The sequence below is a fragment of the Balaenoptera acutorostrata genome, chromosome 1 (assembly GCF_949987535.1).
Source record: "Balaenoptera acutorostrata chromosome 1, mBalAcu1.1, whole genome shotgun sequence".
In the NCBI taxonomy this organism is placed as follows: domain Eukaryota; kingdom Metazoa; phylum Chordata; class Mammalia; order Artiodactyla; family Balaenopteridae; genus Balaenoptera; species Balaenoptera acutorostrata.
In genome coordinates, this window is record NC_080064.1 from 67948971 (window position 1) to 67972160 (window position 23190).

At 36.1% G+C, this 23190-nt stretch overlaps 1 protein-coding gene across 2 annotated transcripts in view; it reads left to right on the forward strand.

Annotated features, from left to right (window-relative positions):
• AK5 (adenylate kinase 5) overlaps positions 1 to 23190 on the forward strand; it is a 251823-nt gene that overhangs the window by 41923 nt on the left and 186710 nt on the right. For both annotated transcript variants that reach the window (XM_007191756.3, XM_057543927.1), the window contains exon 6: positions 19769 to 19960. In XM_007191756.3, coding sequence (XP_007191818.2) covers positions 19769 to 19960 — 192 coding nt within the window. The remainder of the gene's footprint in view (positions 1 to 19768; positions 19961 to 23190) is intronic.

The following is a 23190-nucleotide window of genomic DNA, read 5'->3' on the forward strand; positions in this document are numbered from 1 at the left end:
ATTAGTGTATAGGAATGCAAGAGATTTCGGTGCATTAATTTTGTATCCTGCTACTTTACCAAATTCATTGATTAGAACTAGTAGTTTTCTGGTAGTGTCTTTAGGATTCTCTATGTATAGTATCATGTCATCTGCAAACAGTGACAGCTTTACTTCTTTTCCGATTTGGATTCCTTTTATTTCTTTTTCTTCTCTGATTGCCGTGGCTAAAACTTCCAAAACTATGTTGAATAATAGTGGTGAGAGTGGGCAACCTTGTCTTGCTCCTGATCTTAGTGGAAATGGTTTCAGTTTTTCACCATTGAGAACGATGTTGGCTGTGGGTTTGTCATATACCGCCTTTATTATGTTGAGGTAAGTTCCCTCTATTGGCATGCATCTTCTTTCGAAGTGTTAGCTTCTTTCAAGCCACATAAATCAAGATAACTTACACTTGAGAAAAAGATACCAGCTTTTTCTTTGGACTGATACCAAAGTTGAAGGGCAAAAAGTATTTCCATCTAAACTTCAAATAGAAATATTCAATAATGGCTTTTAGTGGTGAATTTTCAGCCTGTATTCCACTCAGTAAGTCTGCGCATGGAGTATTAATGGAACTATCACATAATTTCTTATCTACTTTACATTCCCATATCAGTTAGCACTTAATATACTCTTGAATTTCATTTTCCTCCATGAAATGCTTTTAAAAGTTTCGAAAATGCACTTTTTGCTTTAATTTCTAAGTCACTTTTCTAATACTTCCTTTGAATGGATGCAGTATGTCTCAAAGCATAAAATCCAGTTGTCTAAAATCAGTAGGTCAGGGAGAAACTGCACTGTTCTTGCTTTATAAAATGAATATATTTTATCTTATTTGCTGCAACCAAAAATATACCCTATATTTAACTCCAACAGTTTTGGTGTTTTTTTGGAAAACTGATTGCTATGCAGTAAACCAGACAGGGATTTGGACCACATGATCATTAAGAATCTTTCCCTCTCTTCTTTGCTTCCATGAATTTAGAATGTAGTGGACAATATAAATGGGGTTTGTGCCCACATACCACTGACAGGATCTCTTGGATAGTTATTCCTATTGTCAGTATTATGGATTTAAATATTAAATGTTTGTAAAGAGGCAAGGTATAGAGAGGTGCTGGTTTAGAAGTTGGCTAAGCGTGAGCAATAGCCACATGCTGAGATCTTCCACTTCAAGGTCTGTCTCTGTGGTGATTTTCTTGGCTGGGTCTGGCAACATCAGCCAACATCATCATACAATTGTTTGACTGCTTTCTTAATAGATACTGTTTTCTGTGGTCTAACCAGTCCTGTGTCACATGCAGTAGTAATGAAGAGTGCAGAAACCGACCACTATGAATCAGGCAGGCATGGCTCATCCCACAGGTGTAAGAACAGCTGTTGTATTTTTGGACTCTACCCATTTGTCTTCATTCCACTCTCCCCTCCAATGTCAGGAGGTCTTTTTGTTTTATTTCAGGGTCGTTTGCCTAATGCTGGCACTACTGGTTTCTCCTATTTCCTAAATGATCATTAAAATCAAGCACATCTATAAAGACAGTATTAAGAATAATGATCATGTTTTACATTGTACTTTATTTGACCACTATTCATAAGGAGCACATCATTGTAGACAGTTCAGGTTCATTAGCTCTTCCATTAGATGATCTGCTTGCCTTCAGTCTCTCCCTATCCAATCTGCCCCCTGCACTACCATTGGCATTCATTCTAAGGCACAAAATAAAACGTATTACTTCCATGTTTATAAGATAAAACCCCAACTGCTTAGCGTGGAAAGCAATGCCAGCCCATCTAGTCTCGGTTTGCCTTTCCAGAACTTCAATTTCTGGCTCCCGATAGGATCCTAGTAAATATTAAGTGAATGAATAAATAAATGAATGAAGTAGATGCCTGCATAATCAAATTAGTGCTGGGGAAAAAATATCTTGGAAAAAATAGCATTATAAGTTTACATTCATTTCCATATTGTCATCCTGGTATATATTAAATAAAACCTTAATCTTTTCCTCTTCATTAAATTCCTCCATTTTGGCAGCTTAATGTACTCCAATTGCTTTTATTGAAATGAAGATTTGCACCATAAAAATCAAACCACAGAAATGTACTTTTCATAAACTAATGATATCTTTTTGCAACCATTAATGATATACTCTGTTCAGCAGATATGATTAATTTGACCTGTGACAAATTATGAAAAGACAGAGTAACGTAGACAACTATTTAACTAAAGTAGTGGAAGCAATTGGACTGTAAGAGATCACCACTGGGCCATGGAAATGGATAGAATAGAGTTTTTCAATGAGAAACGCCCAAACTATAAAAAATAAAGTTTCACATACTAGCTTTCTCCCCAAGTGAAATAAAATGATTAGTTTCTTTCATTTTTATACTTAATCATATTGATCCACTTTGGATTTTTATTGTTATTTTACTTTTAAAGAGCTTACAACTTCATTAAGTTACTGTTTCAAGCACTCATGTCTATATACAGTGTTTCTTATAATATAAAGCAAAGGTGAAAACATAGTTTCCTGGGTCCCATCTCCAGAGCTTTTGATTCAGTAGAATGGAGTGGAGCTCATGAATTTGCATTTCTAACAAGTTTCCAGGGATGCCCATGCAAGGGCAGCTGGTGTAACGACTACTCTCTCAGTAACAGCTGTAGGGTCTTCTTCACATTGTTATCAGAGTTTGCTTCAGTGAAATAAATTTCATTTAATTCCTGTAATTTCACGTAATTGTAACAGTAATGGAAATCTGGAATGGCAGTTTTCTTGTAAAAAAGAACGCTTAGGGAGAATATGTTAACTGACATCCAGTATTATAAGAATAGCCATATGGAAGAGGCCCTCCTCTTTATTCCCATATTTTTTAAAGCATTGTGCTAGTCATATTGTATTATAATTATTGTTTCATCTCAACTACTAAACTATAGCTCCTTAAGGTCAGAAAAAATGTCTTATTCCTCTTCCTAATCAATGCCTAATACTCTGTACTGATCATTGGAAATATGAGAGATTAAAATGATATTTGGGGTACAAGCAAGCCTATCCTTAGTCTACTAGTCCTCCACCGTGATCCCTAAATCAAATACGTGCAGGGACAGCAACTAACAGCAAAAGAAATGTATATTCTGGGCTTCCCTGGTGGCGCAGTGGTTGAGAATCTGCCTGCTAATGCAGGGGACACGGGTTCGAGCCCTGGTCTGGGAAGATCCCACATGCCACGGAGCAGCTGGGCCCGTGAGCCACAATTACTGAGCCTGCGCGTCTGGAGCCTGTGCCCCGCAACGGGAGGGGCCGCGATAGTGAAAGGCCCGCGCACCGCGATGAAGAGCGGTCCCCGCACCGCGATGAAGAGTGGCCCCCGCTTGCCGCAACTAGAGAAAGCCCTCGCACGAACCGAAGACCCAACACAGCCAAAAATAAATATAAGTAAATAAATAAAGTAGCTATAATAAATAAATAAAATAAAATGCACGCTCTTATTTAAAAAAAAAAAAAAGAAATGTATATTCTTTTACTGTGAAACTGTCTTTAAACCCAGTGGAGCCCAAGAGTACCATCTGAACCACATGGAGAATTCCTTTCCTCTAGGCTATCAGCAGCTTAGAGCCTAGGACCAAATCAGGCCAGGAGACCTCCTCCAACCCTAATCTCACCCACTAAGTCTCAGATTGTCACAGTGTCATCACAGAAATGTTCATCCAGAGAATGCCATTGGAGGAGAAGACAGGAAGTAGAGCCGGGAAGCCGTAAATTGTGCCAGTGCTTAGAGGTGCCCAATGCAAGCCTTCTGAAAATTAAGTCCAGCCAATCTCACTAGCTGCACTAGAAAGAAGCAAGTTCAAAAAAAAAAAAAAAAAAAAAAAAAAGATGAGCAGCAAAAAGAAAGAGAAATGGGTATTACTTCTCAACCTCTTGGAAGTAAAAGAGAGGATCTTAAGTGAGAGAAACCATGCCCCTACCTAGGACTGTAGCTCAGTGAAAAGTCTTGCTCTGACCAACTTTGGCCACACCTTTCTCCTCAAAAGTGAAGAGAAGAGGATGAGGAAGAATGGAAGAAAAGTCTTGAACTTACTTTCCTTAGAGATTCACATTATCCTACTTTTTGTCCTTTTCTGTAAACCCAAGGGTCTTAATATAATAGCTCAAGTCGTGGAGTTTATAACCAAGTTGTGTGGTGCAGAGCCCATGCGTGTTAATTGGGAAAAGAGAGTAGACCAAGAAAACAGATGACAGAACTTCATATTTGCCAGGGTCCCAGTTCATCTGTTCCTGTGTCTAGAATTTTCTACTTCTACATGTCAAACTTAATTTGGAGAGATTCCCAATCAAGACATTAATTGCTTCCCCTATCCTGGAAAAAAAAATTGCCTACCTGTTTAGATGGTCTCCTCTCTAGGAGGATGATGTCTAAAAGATTCTCATCTTGTGAGCTGCAAACTTCATGCAAAATTTGGGTGTTGCATTCCTCTTAGGCCCACATGCTGGCTCTTCTCTATGAATTTCTGGTCTTTTGGAAAGACCACTCTTTCCTCCCCTTCTTTCTCTAGTTAATCCTTTCTTATCTTCAGATTTCAGCTCAATTGTCAGTTCCTCATAGGAGCCTTCCATGATCTCCATGATAAGGTTGGATCTCCCTATTATAATATTCTCATAGTAAGAGCTACTTACCACAGTTATAGATTTATATTTATCTGTGTGATTCTTTGATTAAAATTTGTCTCCTCCAACTGGCCATAAGCTCAACCAGGGAAAGGACATACCTGATTTGTGGTCATTGTTAGTCTTTGGTGTATAGAATAGAATCTAGCACATAGTAGGTACACAGATTTTGAGTGTGCTCTTTGATGAATTATCACAAACTTGCTCCAATTGTTATATATTCTTGCTAACATTTGGTATTGTTGGTCTTCTTTCTTAATTTTAGCCATTCCGGTGGGTACGTATTTCAATTTGCATTCCCTGGATTATTAATGATGTTGGCACCTTTTCAATTCATTAGTCATTTGGATATCCTCTTTTGTAAAAATACCTGATCAAGTTTCTTGCCCATTTTTCTATTGTTTTCTCCTTCTCTTATTGATTTTTAAGATTTCTTTTCATGTTTTCAAAACAAGCCTTTTGTTGATTATATGTGTTGCAAATATCTTCTTCCACTATGCAACTGACATTTTCACTCTCTTACTAGTCTATTTTAATAAATATATTAGTGTTTTTTAATTTTAAAGCCATCCAATTTATCAAACTTTTCTGTTATGGTTAGGGTATTTTAGGCCCTATTTAAGAAATCCTTGTCTTCCCTAAGGTCTAGAAGCTATTTTCTTATATGTCACCTTCTCAAATCTTTATCATTTTACTTTTCACATTTAGATCTGAAAATCCATTTGGAATGAATCTTTGCATATCCTATGATGTAGGGAGTCAAGAGTCATTGTTTTCCATATGAACATCCAATTGACCCAGTACCATGTATTGAAAAGACTGTGCTTTCCTCACTGCGCTGCAAAACCACCTTTGTTGTAAATCATATATTTGGGCAGTGGATCTGATTCTGAGTTCTCTCTCTGTTCCAGTGGTTTACTGGTCTTCCTTAAAACCAATACCACACTGTCTTAATTACTGTAGATTTGTAATAAGTCACACTATCTGGCAGTAAGTTCTATCACTTTATTCTTTTTTTCAAGATTGTCTTGAAGATTGCCTTGGCTATTCTTGGCTGTCTGAATTTCCAAATAAATTTCAGAGTCAATTTTTCAATTCCCATATACACATACACAAAAAAAACCCTGCTGGAATTTAAAGATTACATTAAATCTATAGATCAATTTGGGAAGAATGACATTATGATATTGTGTTCCATTCATGAATATGGCATATACCTCATTTTATTTAAATCTTTAATTTCTGCCAAGGTCTGTGTAGTATTCTTTTTTTTTTTTTAACATCTTTATTGGAGTATAATTGCTTTACAATGGTGTGTTAGTTTCTGCTTTATAACAAAGTGAATCAGTTATACATATACATATGTTCCCATATCTCTTCCCTCTTGCATCTCCCTCCCTCCCACCCTCCCCATCCCACCCCTCTAGGTGGTCACAAAGCACAGAGCTGATCTCCCTGTGCTATGCGGTTGCTTCCCGCTAGCTATCTATTTTACGTTTGGTAGTGTATATATGTCCATGCCACTCTCTCACTTTGTCACATCTTACCCTTCCCCCTCCCCATATCCTCAGGTCCATTCTCTAGTAGGTCTGTGTCTTTATTCCCGTCTTGCCACTAGGTTCTTCATGACCTTTTTTTTTTTTCCCCTTAGATTCCATATATATGTGTTAGCATACTGTATTTGTTTTTCTCTTTCTGACTTACTTCACTCTGTATGACAGACTCTAACACCATCCACCTCACTACAAATAACTCCATTTCGTTTCCTTTTATGGCTGAGTAATATTCCATTGTATATATGTGCCACATCTTCTTTATCCATTCATCCGATGATGGACATTTAGGTTGCTTCCATGTGTGTAGTATTCCTATACCATTTTTCACTAGATTTTCCCCTAGGTAATTAAATGATTTTTTTATTATTTAACTAGCATTTTTTTTTTAATTATTATTTATTTTTTTATTTATTTGGCGTGTTGGGTCTTAGTTTCTGTGCGAGGGCTTCCTCTAGTTGCGGCAAGCAGGGGCCATTCCTCATTGCGGTGCGCGGGCCTCTCACCATCGCGGCCTCTTTTGTTGCGGAGCACAGGCTCCAGACGCGCAGGCTCAGTAGTTGTGGCTCACGGGCCTAGTTGCTCCGCGGCATGTGGGATCTTCCCAAACCAGGGCTCGAACCCGTGTCCCCTGCATTAGCAGGCAGATTCTCAACCACTGCGCCACCAGGGAAGCCCAGCATTTTTATTTCATTTTAAATTGTTTGTTCTTAGTATATAGAAATAAAATTGATTTTTGTATACTGTCCTTCTAGGCAGAGACCATACTGAATTTGCATATTTATTCTTATGGCTTTTAAATTCTTTTGGATTTTTTACACATACAATCATATTATCTCAAATGACTATTATATTTCTTTCCTTTCAATCCTGTGGGGTTTTTTTTTTTTTCATGTCTTAACTACTGTCTAAAGTCTCCATTACAGTGTTGACTAGAAATAATGATAATGGACATCTTTATTTCATCTCAGAGGGAAGGTTTCAGCATTTCCCAGTTAAGTATGATGCCTGCTGTAACTTTTATGTATTTATTATTTATCAGATTAAGGATATTCTCTTGAATTCCTAGTTTGATAAGTGTATTTATCGTGAAGGGATGTTAAGTTTTACCAAGTGCTTTTTTCATATTTAAGATGATCATATGATTTTTTTTTCTTTTTTATTCTGTTGGTTTGGTAAATAACAGTGCTTGATTTTTGAAAGGTAAACATATTTTTCATTCATGGAATAAACCTGAATTGGTCATGGTGTATATAATCTTTTTATACATTGATGGATTCATTTGCTAATATTTTACTTAGAATATTTGCTTGCGTTCATGAGTGAGATTGACCTATAACTTTTCTTTCTTTCAATGTCCTTGTCAGGCTTTGGATTCAGAGATTATGCAGGCCTAATAAAATGAATTGGGAAGTATTTACTTCTTTATATTTAGTAGAAGGGTTTCTGTTAGATTGGTGTCTGATACAATTCACTAGTGAAGCCATCTGGATCCAGAGTTTTCTTTGTGTAAGAGTTTTGAATTGTGGATTTAATATCTTCCAAAAATAAAGAGCCATTCTGGTTTTCTGGTTATTCTTTTTTTTTTTTTTTTTTGGGGAGAGTTGTGTTTTTCTAGAAATCTGTCCATTTCATATATATTTTCCAATTTGTTTTCATGAAGTGTTTCTTAATATCCTATTTTATCATCTTAATCTCTGTATGATATTTAGGGGTACCTTCCTTTTTATTCTCAATATTTTGCCTTTTCTTTTCCTTGATTAGTTTCACCAGGGATTATCGATTTTATTAGTGTTTTCAAAGAATGAACCCTTAGCTATAATGTGTTTATTATGCATTTTAAGTATGTATGTAATTTAATTTATGCTCTTATTTTATTCCTTTTTTAGTAGACCTAAAAGGTCTGATTTTTTTTCTTCTTTTTTTTTAACCATTTTGAGATGGATGCTTAGATCACTAATTTCAACCTTTCTTTTTTCCCCTAACATATTCATTTAAGGCATTAAATGTCCCTGTAACTATGGATATAGCTACATCCCACAAGTTTTGGAATGTTATATATAATTTGATCCTAATTTAATTCAAAATATTTTTATTTACATTGTGATTTCTTTGACAAAGGGATTATATTGAAATGTATTGCTTAATTTCCAAACAGGGATTTTCTATTTATATTTTTATTATTTATGCAAAGTTTATTTCCATTGTAGTCATTAAAGATAATCTGTGTGATCATTTGAAATTTGTTTAGATTTCCTTTATGGCTCAGAATATGGTCAACTTTCTTAAATTTTCTGTCTGTATTTTAAAATTTTTGTGTTCAACTTGATGGTTATAGTTTATAAATATATATCAATTTGTTAATTATATTAAACTCTTCTATATCCTTACTGATTTTTTTCCATATTGATTTTTTTGCCACTTGTTCTATCAGTTATTTGGAAAGATTTATGAAAATCTCCCATTCTGACTGTGGATTTGTAACTTTCTACTTTTAGTCCTGTCCAAGTTCAGTATACTTTGAGCATATATTATTGGGTAATGCAAATTAAGAGTTATTATGTCTTCCTGGATAATTAAATCTTTTATCATAATGAAATGACACTGTTTACCTCTAGTAATATTTCTCTCCCTAAAGTCGACTACTTTGGCTGACATTTTTTCACCTTTATTGAGGTATAATTGGCAAATAAAAATTGCATATGTTTAAGGCATACAATTTGACGTTTTGGTATATATATACATTGTGAAGTAGTCACCACAATCCAGCTCACTAACATATTCACACTTCACACAGTTACACTTTTCTTCTTTTTAAAAAAAATTTTTTTTGTGATGAGAACATTTGAGATCTACCCTCTAAGCAAAGTTCAAGTACACAATATAGTACTATTAACTATCTGTGGTCACATTGCTGTACATTAGATCTCCAGAACTTATTCATCTTACATAACTGATACCTTGCACCCTTTGACCAACATCTCCGCCTCCACCCAGCGCCTGACAACAACCATTCTACTCTCTGCTTTTGTGGATTTGACTACGTTAGACTCCACATAAAAGTGAGATCATGTCCCACAAGGACTCAGAGGCAAAGAATATACAAATCAATTTTCATTGCAAAGTAAAGGAGCTGTTACAGTGGAGGATTACTGGACTGAATGTCAATATTATGACATAGTATGAGTGTGTTTCATGTTTGGTAATTTCAATCATTGTTGCTTTTGTTGTGGTCATCCATTTACAATGCTTGGTGTCAGTCTATTTATCTCTTGTAAAAATAAAATACAGTGTGTGTGTGTGAAAAAAATAACAACAACAAATCTTGATGCTTACCTCTCACAATTCATCAAAATTAACTTGAAATGTATCAAATTAATAAATATAAAAGCTAAACTAGAAAACTTCTAGAAATCTTTGTGACTTTGGTTTAGCAGAGGATTTCTTAGAACACAAAAAGCACAATCCATAAAAATTTATAAACTAGAATGTATAGAAAACAAAATTCTCTTCAAGAGAAACCATGAATAAAATGAAAATCAATCCACCATCAAGGAGAAAATATTGGCAACGCATATGTGTGACAAAGTACTTTTCTCCAGAATATATAAAAAATACTTATAACTCTGCATTAAGTAGACAAAGGAAAAAAACAGGCAAAAGATTTGAACAGATAATTCACAAGAGATAATATAAAAATGGTCAATAAGCTCATAAAAATGCTCAACATGATTAGTCATCAGGAAAATACAAATTAAAATCACAATGAGATATCATTAAATTGGCTAAAATAAAAACACCTTACAACATCCAATTTTGGCAAGGATGTAGAGCAGCTAGAGCTCTGAGATAGTGTTGAAGGGTGTGTAAAATGATATAACTAATCTGGAGAACTCTGTTGGGCAGTTTCTTGCAGAGTTATACATACTTACTATTTCACATAGCAATTCCACTTCTAGGCATTTACCAAAAGAAATAAAAACATGTTTCCCAACAAAGAAAATATTTGTAGCAATTTCATTTATGATGGACATAAACCTGAAGACAACTCAAAGCTCATCAATGTGAATGGATAAGGAAATTTTTGTGTAGATATACCATAGACTACTACTCAGTAATAAAAAGAAGCGACATACTGACAAATGCAACAATACAGCTGAACATCAAAAACATCATGCTAAGTGGAAGGATCCACTCACAAAAGACTATCTATTATATGATTTGAACATACTAACTGATTATATTTTGTGTTTAAGAATGCTCAATATCATGACATAAAAATTCTCCCCAAATTCAAAGAAATTTCCATCAAAACTCCAGCACAGTATATTATGAAATATGATAATCTGATCTCAAAATTCATACAAAAGGATAGGAAAGTTCATTCCAGGACTTATTGCAAGGCTATTTTAATTCAAACAGAATGGAACAGAATCAAAAGCCCAGAAACAAATTTATGGACATAAGAGAACCTGGAATATGATAAAGATAACATTAAAAATTAATGGGGAAACAATGAATGAATCAATAAACTGTTCTGGAACAAAAAAAAAAAGTGAGATCATGCAATATTTGTTTTTCTGTGTCTGCCTTATTACAATTAACATAATGTCTTCCAGGTTCATCCATGTTGTCACAAATGGCAGGTTTTCCTGCTTGTTTAAGGCTGAATATTTAGCTGTGTGTGTGTTTATATATATATATGTATATATATATATACAATACTAATTTTCTTTACCTATTCATTCATCAAGGGACTTTTAGGTTGTTTCCATATCTTGGCTATTGTAAATAATGCTACAATGATCAAGGGAGTGCAGATATCTCTTTGAGATACTGATTTTATTTCCTTTGGATATATACCCAAAAGTGGTATTACTGAATTGAGGTAGTTCTAGTTTTAATTTTTTTTGAGGAATCTTCATGCTGTTTTCCATCGTCGCTGAACCAATTTACATTCCCAATAACAGTGCACAAGGGTTCCCTTTTCCTCACATCCTCACCAACACTTATCTTTTGTCTTTTGATAATGGCCCTTCTAACAGGTGTGAGGTGATATCTCATTGTGTTGTTTTGTTGTTGTTGTTGTTTGTTTGGGGGGGTATTTTTTGCCGCACTGCACAGCTTGAGGGATCTTAGTTCCCCAACCAGGGATCGAACCTGGGCCCCAGCAGTGAAAACGCCAAGCCCTAACTGCTGGACCGCCAAGGAATTCCCCCGTTGTGGTTTTGATTTGCACTCCCCTGATGATTAGTGATGCTGAGCACATTTTTTTTGTACCTGTTGGCCATTTGTATGTCCTCTAATGAGAAATGTCTGTTCAAGTCCTTTGCCCTTTATTTTGTAGAAAATGGATTGTTAGGCATTTTATTAATTTAAAAAATTATTGAGGAATAATTGTATTAATTCCAATTATATTAGTTTCAGGTGTACAACCTAATGATTTCATATTTGTATATACTGCAAAATGTTCGCCACAGTAAGTCTAGTTAATGTCCATCACCATACATAGTTATAAAAATTTTTCCTCCTGATGAGAACTTTCAAGACCCACTTTCCTAGTGGATACTTTCAATTGATATTTTCAATTTATTTTTCCTTTGCCCATTTTTAATTGGATTTGCTATTTGTACGGTTTTACCACCTTTCTATTGGTTAATGTTTCCATGGTATGTTTTTTCCATCCCTTTACTTTTAGCATTTCTGTGTCTTTATATTTCAAGTGTACTGCTGTATCGAGCACCTCTGATGCCCTAACTTATATTCTCTCAGCCCACCTTTTACTTGGCCTTTGCTGCTGTGACCAGTTTTGTACCCATGTAATGCTGCCCAGGACAGCAACTCACTGACTTCCTGCCCTGAGATATACACATTGTGAAAGTGTGAAGGAGGCAATGTGCCAAGGGGGTACTTTTGACCAGCAGGGGACAGGCTCTGATAAATAGAGGCTCCTCACACATGTCCCCTTAGAAGGGCCAGCAGCATGGCGTCCCAGTCTCCATCACAGTGACTAACCCGACACTGCACCTTGGCACTGGCTTGCCCCCTCCTCTGCATTCTCCCCGGTCCCCACTCCTGCTTTCCTGTCTATGGCTGCTTTGATGCTACAAGACCACATGGCCTGAAAAGCCTAAAATGTTTGCTGTCTGACCCTTTACAAAAAAAGTTTGCTGATTCCTGTTCTACGGATTATGACACGCATCACTAACTTATTCATGTCTCATAGAAATCAGTACTTTTACCACTTCCTAAACAAGACCTTAGAACAGTTGAACTTCATTTACCTGCCTCATGACTCATCTCTATTTTAAGTACCACAAGATACTTTTAATATTTTTTATATGGTCAATCTTCATTTAGGTTCACCCACAGATTTATCATTTCATTACTCTTCATTCATTTCTCTGGGCCAGATTTCTATCTTGGATCATTTTTCTTCTACCAGAAGAATATTCTTTAATATTCCCATTAGAGTAGAATTTCTGATGAGAATTCTCTCAGTGTTTGTTTGTTTGAAAATATCTGTATTTACTCTTAGTTTTTGAAAGATATTTTGACTGGATATTGAAACCTAGATGGGCAGTTATTTTTTATTGGCACTTTAAAGATGTCATTTCATCGTTTTCTGGCTTTCATTGTTTCTTTGGCAAATTTAGCTGTCTTGTTATTGCTCCTCTGAAGGTAATCTATCATTTCTTTTTTCTGGCTGCTTTAAAGATTTTTTTTTTTTTTTTTTTTTTTTTTTACTGATAAGACAGTATAGACTCCTAGAATTAATTCTGCCTAAACAAATCCTTTATTCTTCTATTGTGCCATCTTGCCTCAGATTAAATATTGGGTACAAAAGGAGTAATATACTGAGCCCTAGACTGAAATATAAGGTTTTATCATGTATATTAATCTTGATACTTCACTGTGTCCTATTATGCTCTTCTGTATATGGACATTTTAATATTGTCTTGGAAGAAAAAATATCAGAGCAAAGGAAATGGAGGAAGGAAGAAAAGGAGGACGAAAGGAACGAAGGAAGGGCTAGAGTGAGACTATGGACACACCTGTCAGAACTTGAGAGCATTATGGGAAAAAACATGACTGGGGTAAATTATAAATAAAAAGATAAAAGGCAGTTGACAAGAGAAATATGAAGAATAAAGAAAATATAGGAAGAAATTATTTTTAACATACTTGATATTTTGTAAGAGTTTATGAAAAGACTGTGTGTTCCAGTACACACAGACTTAATGAGCTGGACCTCATATGCTGGATTCCTTCACTCCCACAAAATTCAGGCTTTCTTTATAATACTGTCACTGTCTGTCTAGATGTCTGTGTCCTATCACTGATTTTTTTTTTTTTTTGTCTGTCTAGCCTTTCAGCAGTTTTATTATGATGTGCTTAGATCTGAGTTTTTTCTTCTTGGTTTTTATATTGCTTCTTGAATCTGGGACTTGATATTATTTATGAGTTTGGAAAATTCTTAGCTATTACATTTTCAAACACTGCTTCTTCATTTTCTCTCTTCTTCTTCTAGAATTTTCTAACCATTGTCTCATACGTCTCTGTTGCTCTTTTCTGTACTTTTCCTACCCCTCGCTCCCCCTTGCTTCACTCTGGATATTTTCTCCTGAACTTTTAGTTCACTAATTCTGTTTTCAATGCCTAATTGGCTATTAACACATTTAGTATAATGAGGATATGGGATGATTCTAAATGGAATTTAGTCCTGTGAAGGCTGATTCACACAAACTCTGATGGTATAGCCCTTTAGGATTCCAACCAGGAACCTAAGTTGGGAGCAGCAGTAGTAGTTTCTAGAGCTCCTCCTCCGTGGTGGGCCCCATATTCCAGTTTTTGTCCCCTCAGCCCCATAGTCCGTTAAGAGCTTTGCCCAGAAATTATCTCCATGTTAAATGATAGCGAAGTCCAGGTATCTATCCTTTTTCCCTTTTTGATCTAGTCTAGCCTGCAATAATGGTGTATATTCAATAAATGCTTAATGGGTGAAAGAAATGATTTCTTTTACATTTTCCCTATAGGCAGAATTAAGAAAGCAAATTTTGACCCAGTATTAGAAAGAACTTCCCAGTTATTAGAGTTATCCAGTAATGAAAGGGGCTGCCTCGAAAGTAGTGAGGCATCACAAGAAATGCTCACAAAGAACATTCAAGTTTAAAGGTTCAAGTTTAAAAATCACTTGTCAAGAGATTGTAGAGATGATTACAGGTTTGGCATTAATTTGGGCTAGATAACCTCCAAGATTTTCTCATCTCTTATTTCTGTGATTCCAGTTTTTGTTCCACTGTGATCTTCTCTCTTTGTGGGTTGTTTTTTTTTTTCATACTTTGCTTCTTGGTTTCTGACAGTGATCTGAACTATGGAGTGTAGGCCTTTTAACATGTCTTCATAAAGAATAGGGCAGTCAAAAGCACTGACAGTTAAGAAGAGAGCTCACTAAAATAAGCTCACTTAGTAGTCTGATGCTGTGAATAATACATCTTTGCTAATCAAAGATGGTCATAGGTTCTTTTTAACAGAGTAATCATTCAGATAAGGGACTTTGAGAAAATGGATAGAGGAAGATTGACTTGTCCATATAATGACAGGGAAAAAAAAGATTGATTTAGTTGATCCAATGGGAGAAAAAATATCAGCAATTGGGAAGTTTACTTCCATGTAGACAAAAGTGATATCTTGGTCTTTGTTCTCATTTATTTATTTACTCACTCATTCATTCAATCAGCAAATACATTTTGAGAACATAGGCTAAGAAAAGGTATGCCAAGGATCCACTTTGTTTGGTGATACTTTTCAACGTTTCATGAGTGAATTTCATGAAAACTTTCTAGGTGCTTCACATCTTCTGGGAAAGAATGGTATCTGCTTCTATTTTACATTTTGGGGGAAAAAAACATAAACAATTAAATTTTTTCTTTTAAAATTGAGCACTGTTGGAGAACGAGAGTCCTAATGAGTGGGCGTATGTGGGGGTGACTAGGAATCAGGTGAGCATGCTTGTGGCTGAGATCACTGCTGAGCACAGTCGGCTGGTTATCCCAGCTGCCATGGAGGTCTCGCCTGTTCCACGTTTTAATTTTTTGTATCACTGGTTATATGTTGTTTAGTTTATACCAAGAGAAGACAGCAAGTTAATTACAATTATAAAATTAAATAACTTTGCAGATTCACTTCAAAGTCATCTATATCAGACCTGAAGTTGCATTCATTGATCAAAAATCTTAGATATAAAAAATATATTAAAAAATAAAAATAAATATCAAATACATAGGAATAATTTTTAAATGGGCAAGAACATTACATAGAAAACTACAGAGCTCTGCAATAAAAAGTATTGGGAGAAATTTAAGAAACAACAGCAACAACAAATATCTTAGATATTCTACTTGTTTCCTGTAAACTTATAACTGCTTTTTTTTTTAAGTCTACTAGTTAGAATAAACAAAATTCGGTTTTATTCAAAGTGTAAAAAAGTCTTTTATAAATTTCAAGCTAATTTCAAAAGCCAATTCTAAAAGACAAAATAAAGTGATGATTACATATTTAAGTCTCCCCATAACCTCATTGTGTTAAGTAGGGAGAAGCACATACATTGCAGTCTGAAACAAAACACAAAATGTATTAAAGTAAAGCATTTAATTTGTTTAAATGCAAAATGCAAGAATTTCTAAATGCAAGTTTTACCTGCATTCACACTGAGCTAGTAGTTGAAGTTTTTTCCATATTTTAATATACAATATGACCAAACCAAGAACAATATAATGTCATTTTAATTTTTTTTAAATAAATTTATTTTTATTTATTTATTTTTGGCTGTGTTGGGTCTTTGCTGCTGTGCACGGGCTTTCTCTAGTTGCGGCGAGCGGCGGCTACTCTTTCTTGTGATACGAAGGCTTCTATTGTGGTGGCTTCTCTTGTTGAGGAGCATGGGCTCTAGGCGCGCGGGCTTCAGTATTTGTGGTGCGTGGGCTCAGTAGTTGTGGCGCACGGGCTTAGTTGCTCCGCGGCATGTGGGATCTTCCCGGACCAGGGCTCAAACCCGTGTCTCCTGCATTGGCCGGCAGATTCTTAACTACTGCACCACCAGGGAAGCGCTGTCATTTTAATTTATTTGTCAAAAATTGTCTTCTCCCTTATATGCTATTCAAAGTAAATTTAAAAGGATGTCATTTGTTATGTTGGGTAAGACTGAATATTACCAAAGATTTTATTTAATTTGAATTTTGCATTATAATATTTGATAGTATAAAAGTTTTAACTTCAGATAACCTCTTTACCATATATCACACAAAAATTACAAAGTGATTTTGTAAATTGTTAAGGGTTCTCAAAAGCTACTTAAAAGTGTTTTATGGGACATATTAAACTACTGAGATGGGAAGGGAAAAATAGTTGAGAAAACTGAAGTTCAGAGATATTGAACCTTTTGCCCAAGGACAAATGACTAATAGCAGATTCTACATATAAAATCAGCATGATCTGATTCTAAAATTCATGCTCTTAATCACTTATGCAAGTATGTACCTATGCTTACACCATGGCAGTGGGAACTGGGGGAAGGGGAATATGAGTAGTGTTTCAAGACAAAACTCCACAGTCCATGGTGATAGCTCCGAGAGATTGAAGTTTTGATAAGGGTTATAAAGGATATTAAGATTTCTAGCTGAGAATTCGAAAAGATACAGGCACCCCAATGTTCATAGCAGCGTTATTTATAATTGCCAAGGTACGGAAGTAACCTAAATGTCCATCAGCAGATGAATGGATGAAGATGTGGTGTACATGCCACTTGCAGGAACATGGATAGACTTGGAGGGCATTATGCTAAGTGAAATAAGTCAGACAGAGGAAGACAAATACTATATGATATCACTTATATGTGGAATCTTAAAAATACAACAAACTAGGGAATAAAACAAAAAAGAAGCAGACTCACAGATATAGAGAACAAACTAGTGGTTACCAGGGGGAAGGGGGGAGGGGCAATATAAGAGTAGGGAATTTTAAAAGGAGTTATTATGGGATTATATGAAATCACATTTGTGAAACTTTTGAAAATTGTAAAGCACTATAGAATTTAAAGAATCTTTCATTCAGGGCTTCCTTGGTGGCATAGTGGTTAAGAATCCACCTGCCAATGCAGGGGACACGGGTTTGAGCCCTGGTCCGGGAAGATCCCACATGCCACAGAGCAACTAAGCCTGAGCACCACAAATACTAAGCCTGCTCTCTAGAGCCCACAAGCCACAACTACTGAAGCCCATGTGCCTAGAGCCCATGTTCCGCAACCTCAATGAGAAGCCCACGCATCACAACGAAGAGTAGCTCCCGCACCTACTCACCGCAACTAGAGAAAGCCTGCGCACAGCAACAAAGACCCAACGCAGCCAAAAATAAATAAATAAATTTATTTTTTTAAAAAAAGAATCTTTTATTCAATTAAAAAAGAAGTTTTAAAATACACTTCTAGTTGAGAGATTCAGGAAAGTAGTGTTGCTACCATAAAAATAAATAAATAAACAAATACATATATAAGCAAGATGGGAATTTCATTCAGGTAAAAAGGTGCTGGAACTGATTTGGCCTTGCTGAGTCACACGTAATATTAAGACTTTCAGGGACTTCCCTGGCAGTCCAGTGATTAAGACCTCACCTTCCAGTGCAAGGGGTGTGGGTTCAATCCCTGGTTGGGGAGCTAAGATCCCACATGCCTCGCGGCCAAAAAACAAAACATAAAAACAGAAGCAATATTGTAACAAATTAAAAAGACTTAAAAAATGATCCACATCAAAAAACTTAAAAAAAAAAAAAGACTTTCAGGTAGACCTGTCATATAAGCATTTGATAATATAGGACATAAGTGCTGTTGAAAGTCAGTGCTGAAAATGTACATTTGGAATCCGTCAACAAAAGATAGGTGGTTGAAACCAGAACAGTGGAAGGGAGCTGAGAGAATAAGAACCTGGAGAGGGAAAAACAAAACAAAACATTATCTAAGGCTCATAAACATCATTATTTGTGGGTGTTATATTTTTAAGGAAAAAAATTTGAGCAAAGAGAAAAAGAAAATACAGAACAAAAAGTTAAATGAGAACCAGGACAATATAGAATCATGAAAACCAAGAGATAATAAACATGGCTAAAATTCGTTGAGCACCTACCATTGATCAAGTTTGTGCTGATCTTATTTAATCTTTATAGTAACTCAGGGAGGAGGTTCATGTATCTCTTTGGACAGATGAAGACATGGAGGTTTAGTAAAGTTAAGCCATATGCCCAGAGCTCAGCTGGTAAATCCTAGGGCAAGAACTGTAATCCATGTTTCCCAGACTCCAGGGTCCATTTTCTAGCCAGTGGTCTCAAGAGTGCACAAGGCAAACCACTGCAGTGTGGGAAGAAAATGTTAAAATTACGATGATCATATGTCATCCTTTTAAAATTGTATTTTTGTGTGTATTTTACAACATACATACTATTATACAATATATTACATATATACATATGTATGTATGTACATATGTAATACATACAATATATTAGCTTGGTAGTACATGGCTATCATACATTCATGCATAATTTTTAATTTAATAAGTATTTATTGAGGTAGATGCTCAAATAATTTACTAACATGAGGATACAATAACAAATTTTTGGAGATCATTTCTTTAAAGCGCTATGCAAAACTGCCTCTTTTTCTTGTCCCATTTTCAACAAGAAAGTACATTCATTTTATATGATCATGTTATCTTTTATATACATTACTAGTTCTAATTGAGTTAAATAAAAACTGTTTAGTTCATAGGTTCTTTTCATGTTATTCCTTGGTATTTTCAGAAATTCATGAAGGCCTTTGAGCCGTTTGATTCTTTGTAATAGTGGAAGGAACACAGACCATAGACCAGACAGACCTGGGTTCAAATATCACCTTTGACCTTACTGACCATGTGACCTCAGACAAGTACTTAATTTCTCAGAGCTTCAGTTTGCTCATCTTTAAAATGGAGATAATATTTACCTTGCAGATTGTTGTAAAGTTTAGCAACAGCATAAGGAAATAACTTAGCACTGGGCCTGGCATACAGTACATACTTTTAAAAGGGCAGCACATAGTAATAATAGCAGCAATACTTGTTTACTGTAGAGAATATCTGTAGCTCAATAGTCATTTCCCCTCTAAACGGGTCACATCTGCCTTTGGCAGAGTTTGGCCTATATTGATCTTAACTTGAAACTTGAAAACTTATTTGAGCATAGACAAAAAGTATTTTCCAGAAATTTGGAGGGCCACTGTACATGGCTCTGTGAGTTGAAGTATACCATTTACATGGACTGTAATAGCAATAGCTCCTCCTGGCCTTGTGTGGAGCCGTAGCCCTGGAAATATGCTGGCAAAAACATAGAGGGTCAAAAATATGGCAGCCTCCACAGACCCAGAAGAGAGAAATGCCACTGCCCACACTCACATTGGTTGGTATGTTGAATGCCTGTCTACTTGTTTGATGCTCTCCACAGATCTGTACTCCCGACTTGGTGGTGTTCCTGGCCTGTACCAATCAGAGGCTCAAAGAAAGATTACTGAAGCGTGCAGAGCAACAGGGGCGGCCTGATGACAATTTGAAAGCTACCCAAAGGAGACTAATGAACTTCAAGCAGAACGCTGCTCCATTGGTTAAATACTTCCAGGAAAAGGGGCTCATCATGACAGTAAGTTAGATATACTTTACATGTCTAGTATAAGAACGATCTTTCAGATTTCTAATTATCCTATGTTCTTCTCATTTAGAAATCCTTTTACCTTAAAAAAGTGACTTTTCTTGGGTGGAGATCCAATGAAAAAAAATTGGTAATTTTGACCTGATTTGCCTTTATTAAGCCATGATGGTAAAAACACTTTCACTTTAGTTTAATTGATTTTACCAAAAATGAAAATTTTAACCTTGGCTAGAATTCTGTGGCCCCCAAGTTTTAAAGTATTTTTAAATAATTTTTTGATCATTTTAAGCAATATTGGCCCAGTTTCTCAACTCTTCTGTCTTTGAAAATCTAATAAAATTAGACTTAAATTGTAAGTTAGACTTTATCATAGGTTACCACATAAAGAAATGAGATTCTGATGGCCCAAAAAGTTATTAAGGGTTTGACTTGTCATAAAGAAGTGATATTGTCTCAAAATGGAAGGCATCGATCTTTCTGCTCCATCGATACAATGCAAATATTAACTTTGCTCATAAATAGTTTGTTTTGTGGTTAATGATACTGAATGTGCCAAAGAAGGATGAAGCTGAATTACTGGTTAGTAGAGTTATTAGAATACAGGAAGCTGGAGGTGAAAACTCAGCTAAATTTGTGATCCCCACACATAAGAGATTCAATTATGGAATAGAGGAGACGGAGGATCATTGGCCAGCTGAGGCATTTTGCAGAAGAAGACACTAAAACCAAAGCAGCTCGGGGTGCTCCGTGGTGGTAGCAGACCTCGGCATAACCCTCCCTTCAGCCCTTAGCTCTTCTCACGAGACCAGAGATTCTTGTCTAGTGGGGCTACAAGCTGTGGAGAATCTGATGAAAGTGATACATGCCCATCCCAATAAAATGCACATAAGATGCTTTCCATAAATTTTAGGTAAATCTACTGAAGCCCATCCACAGAGCTCCTATGACCTAACAGTTACTGTGTTGAAAATCTCTTCATTAGCCTAAAATGCCCTTAGATTGAAAGAGACAGTCAATGACATTTGAATAATAATCTCTTTGCAGTTTTTTTAGCACTATTAAGAAATGTTTATTAGAATTTGCCCTTTGAGTCAAAGTTGTCATGTCAGAGAATTATAAATCTGACCTGAAAGTTGTTCACAATGCCAGAGTCCATTTATGGTCTAAAGGAGACGTTGAGTGATATGAAAGATTCAAGAAAATCAGGGTGGGTATTTCTCTGGCTCTTTTTTGTTGGGGTTGTTGGTTGTTTCTCCTGGAAATTAGCAACGCTGACTTCTGTGTCGTGTCATAAAAATAGAAATTTACCCTACAGACCAAAGCTCAACTGCAAGCTGCAGAGCCAGAGTTTTAACTGATGTTTGCAAGGCTTAAAGGTATTACCAGAGTGTCTCTGATTACTCCCTGCTTGTCACGTTCATCATCACAAGCAGAAGATATTTCCCAAATGAATGCAGAATGGGGACTGTTAATCTACTAATATTTTGCATGGAGGTGAAATGCCATTGCCTCTAATTGAGGGAGTCAATACCAATGCGGATGACAGCCTGTAACCTCCCTGCTAAACCCCATGAGCTTTAAGATGAATGCCTCTAATTTCTGGGAGACGACTTGCATTGGAAAGTCACCTTTTGAAAATCGGTGAACACAAACACAGGCTAAGCTCTGGGAAATGTCACTGGAAATTTTAGTCTGACAAAAGAGGGAGTGCAGTATCCTGAAGCACATGTCCTTCTTCAGAACCTGGATCATAGGTCCCTGTGGGAATTAAAATATACTTGGTAGCATTTCTGCTTTTAAAGATGAGTTAAATGATTAAAACGGTTATCCTGATTAATCAAAAACATATTAAGATTTTAATAAAAATCTGGGAGTTAATAGATTAAACCCAAATATTTCCTTTTCTCTGTAATTTTTTTCTTTTGCTTCTACCTGCCCCTCTTAATTGATTCATTTATTCATTCAGTAAATATTTATTGAGAACCAATGGGTGCCAGACCCTCTGCTAGGTGCTAGGGGTGCAATGCTAAATAAGCAAAAGGTAAGGATCTTTATTTTATTTCCTGACACACTTCAAACTCCTAGAACAGTGCCTCTGTGGTACACAGTACATTGCCAGTAAATGAACAGAGCTTGCAGTCTATGGGGAAACAGATATTAAACAATGAGTTATTAAGTGTGATGACTGTTGTAAAGGAGAATGTACAGGGGGGCCTCACATATATGTCGTGCACCACAGGAAAGCCCCGTAGTGAGTAGAACAGACTCTCTCCGCCCGCGTGTAGGATTCATCATTGATCTTGGTGTGAGGTTCTTAAAGACCACAGAGACCACATACCTCTCAGTCCAGGTGAGAAACTTTATCTCGGTGCTCCTCTTCCCTAGGGATTTAGAGTCTGAAACCCTTCACCTGGAATCTCAGCTCCACTGCCGTTTAATAAATTCATGGTGCTCTAGGACTCAGTCTCTATCTATAACTTGGAGGTGACGTTACCGACATAATGATGTTGTATGGGTGAAATGAGAGAATGCATGCAGCCTGGCGGACGATGGCAGTGCAGAGGTCGTGGTTCGGATGCACCACGTGGCCACAGTGCCTGGTGCAGATTCCTGCTGCATCACCTGCCACCCGTGTGACCCCCTGAAGGTTACTTATCTTGTCTGTGACTCAGATGCCCGACCCATGCAGTGGGTATAACCATCGGTCCTACCTCAATGTAATTGTGTGGAGTAAGTGGGATATCTAGTGCTTAGAACGGTGCCAGGAATGTTGTGACATATAAGTGATTGAAATTATTTTGTAATTTTCATATTTCCTCCTTTTTCTTCCTTCCACCTCTAATGACCATTTTTGGAACCTACAATTACCACTAACAAATCCGTGCTCTTGGAGGGTACTCTGTTGCCTTTTCTCCCGTAGATAGATTGTTGAAGAAGTCCAAAATGAAGAATTTAGATTTTAAAAACTTTTCCCCCAATTCTCTTTTTTTTCTTTAAAAGTATCTTTTAATCAGTTAGAAAATTGTCCCAGTGTTTTCTTTGACTTCTTTATCACCCGTGTAATCAAGCTATATAATAGGTATGTGTCAATATGGTAGTTGAATTGTAACAGATGTCAACCCATTCTTTTTTCTTTTTCACTTCAACATTAACTGTATCGGTTGGCAGATTTGACTGAAGAACAAATCCAGTTTGAAGAGAAAACCTAATCAAAATAGCCA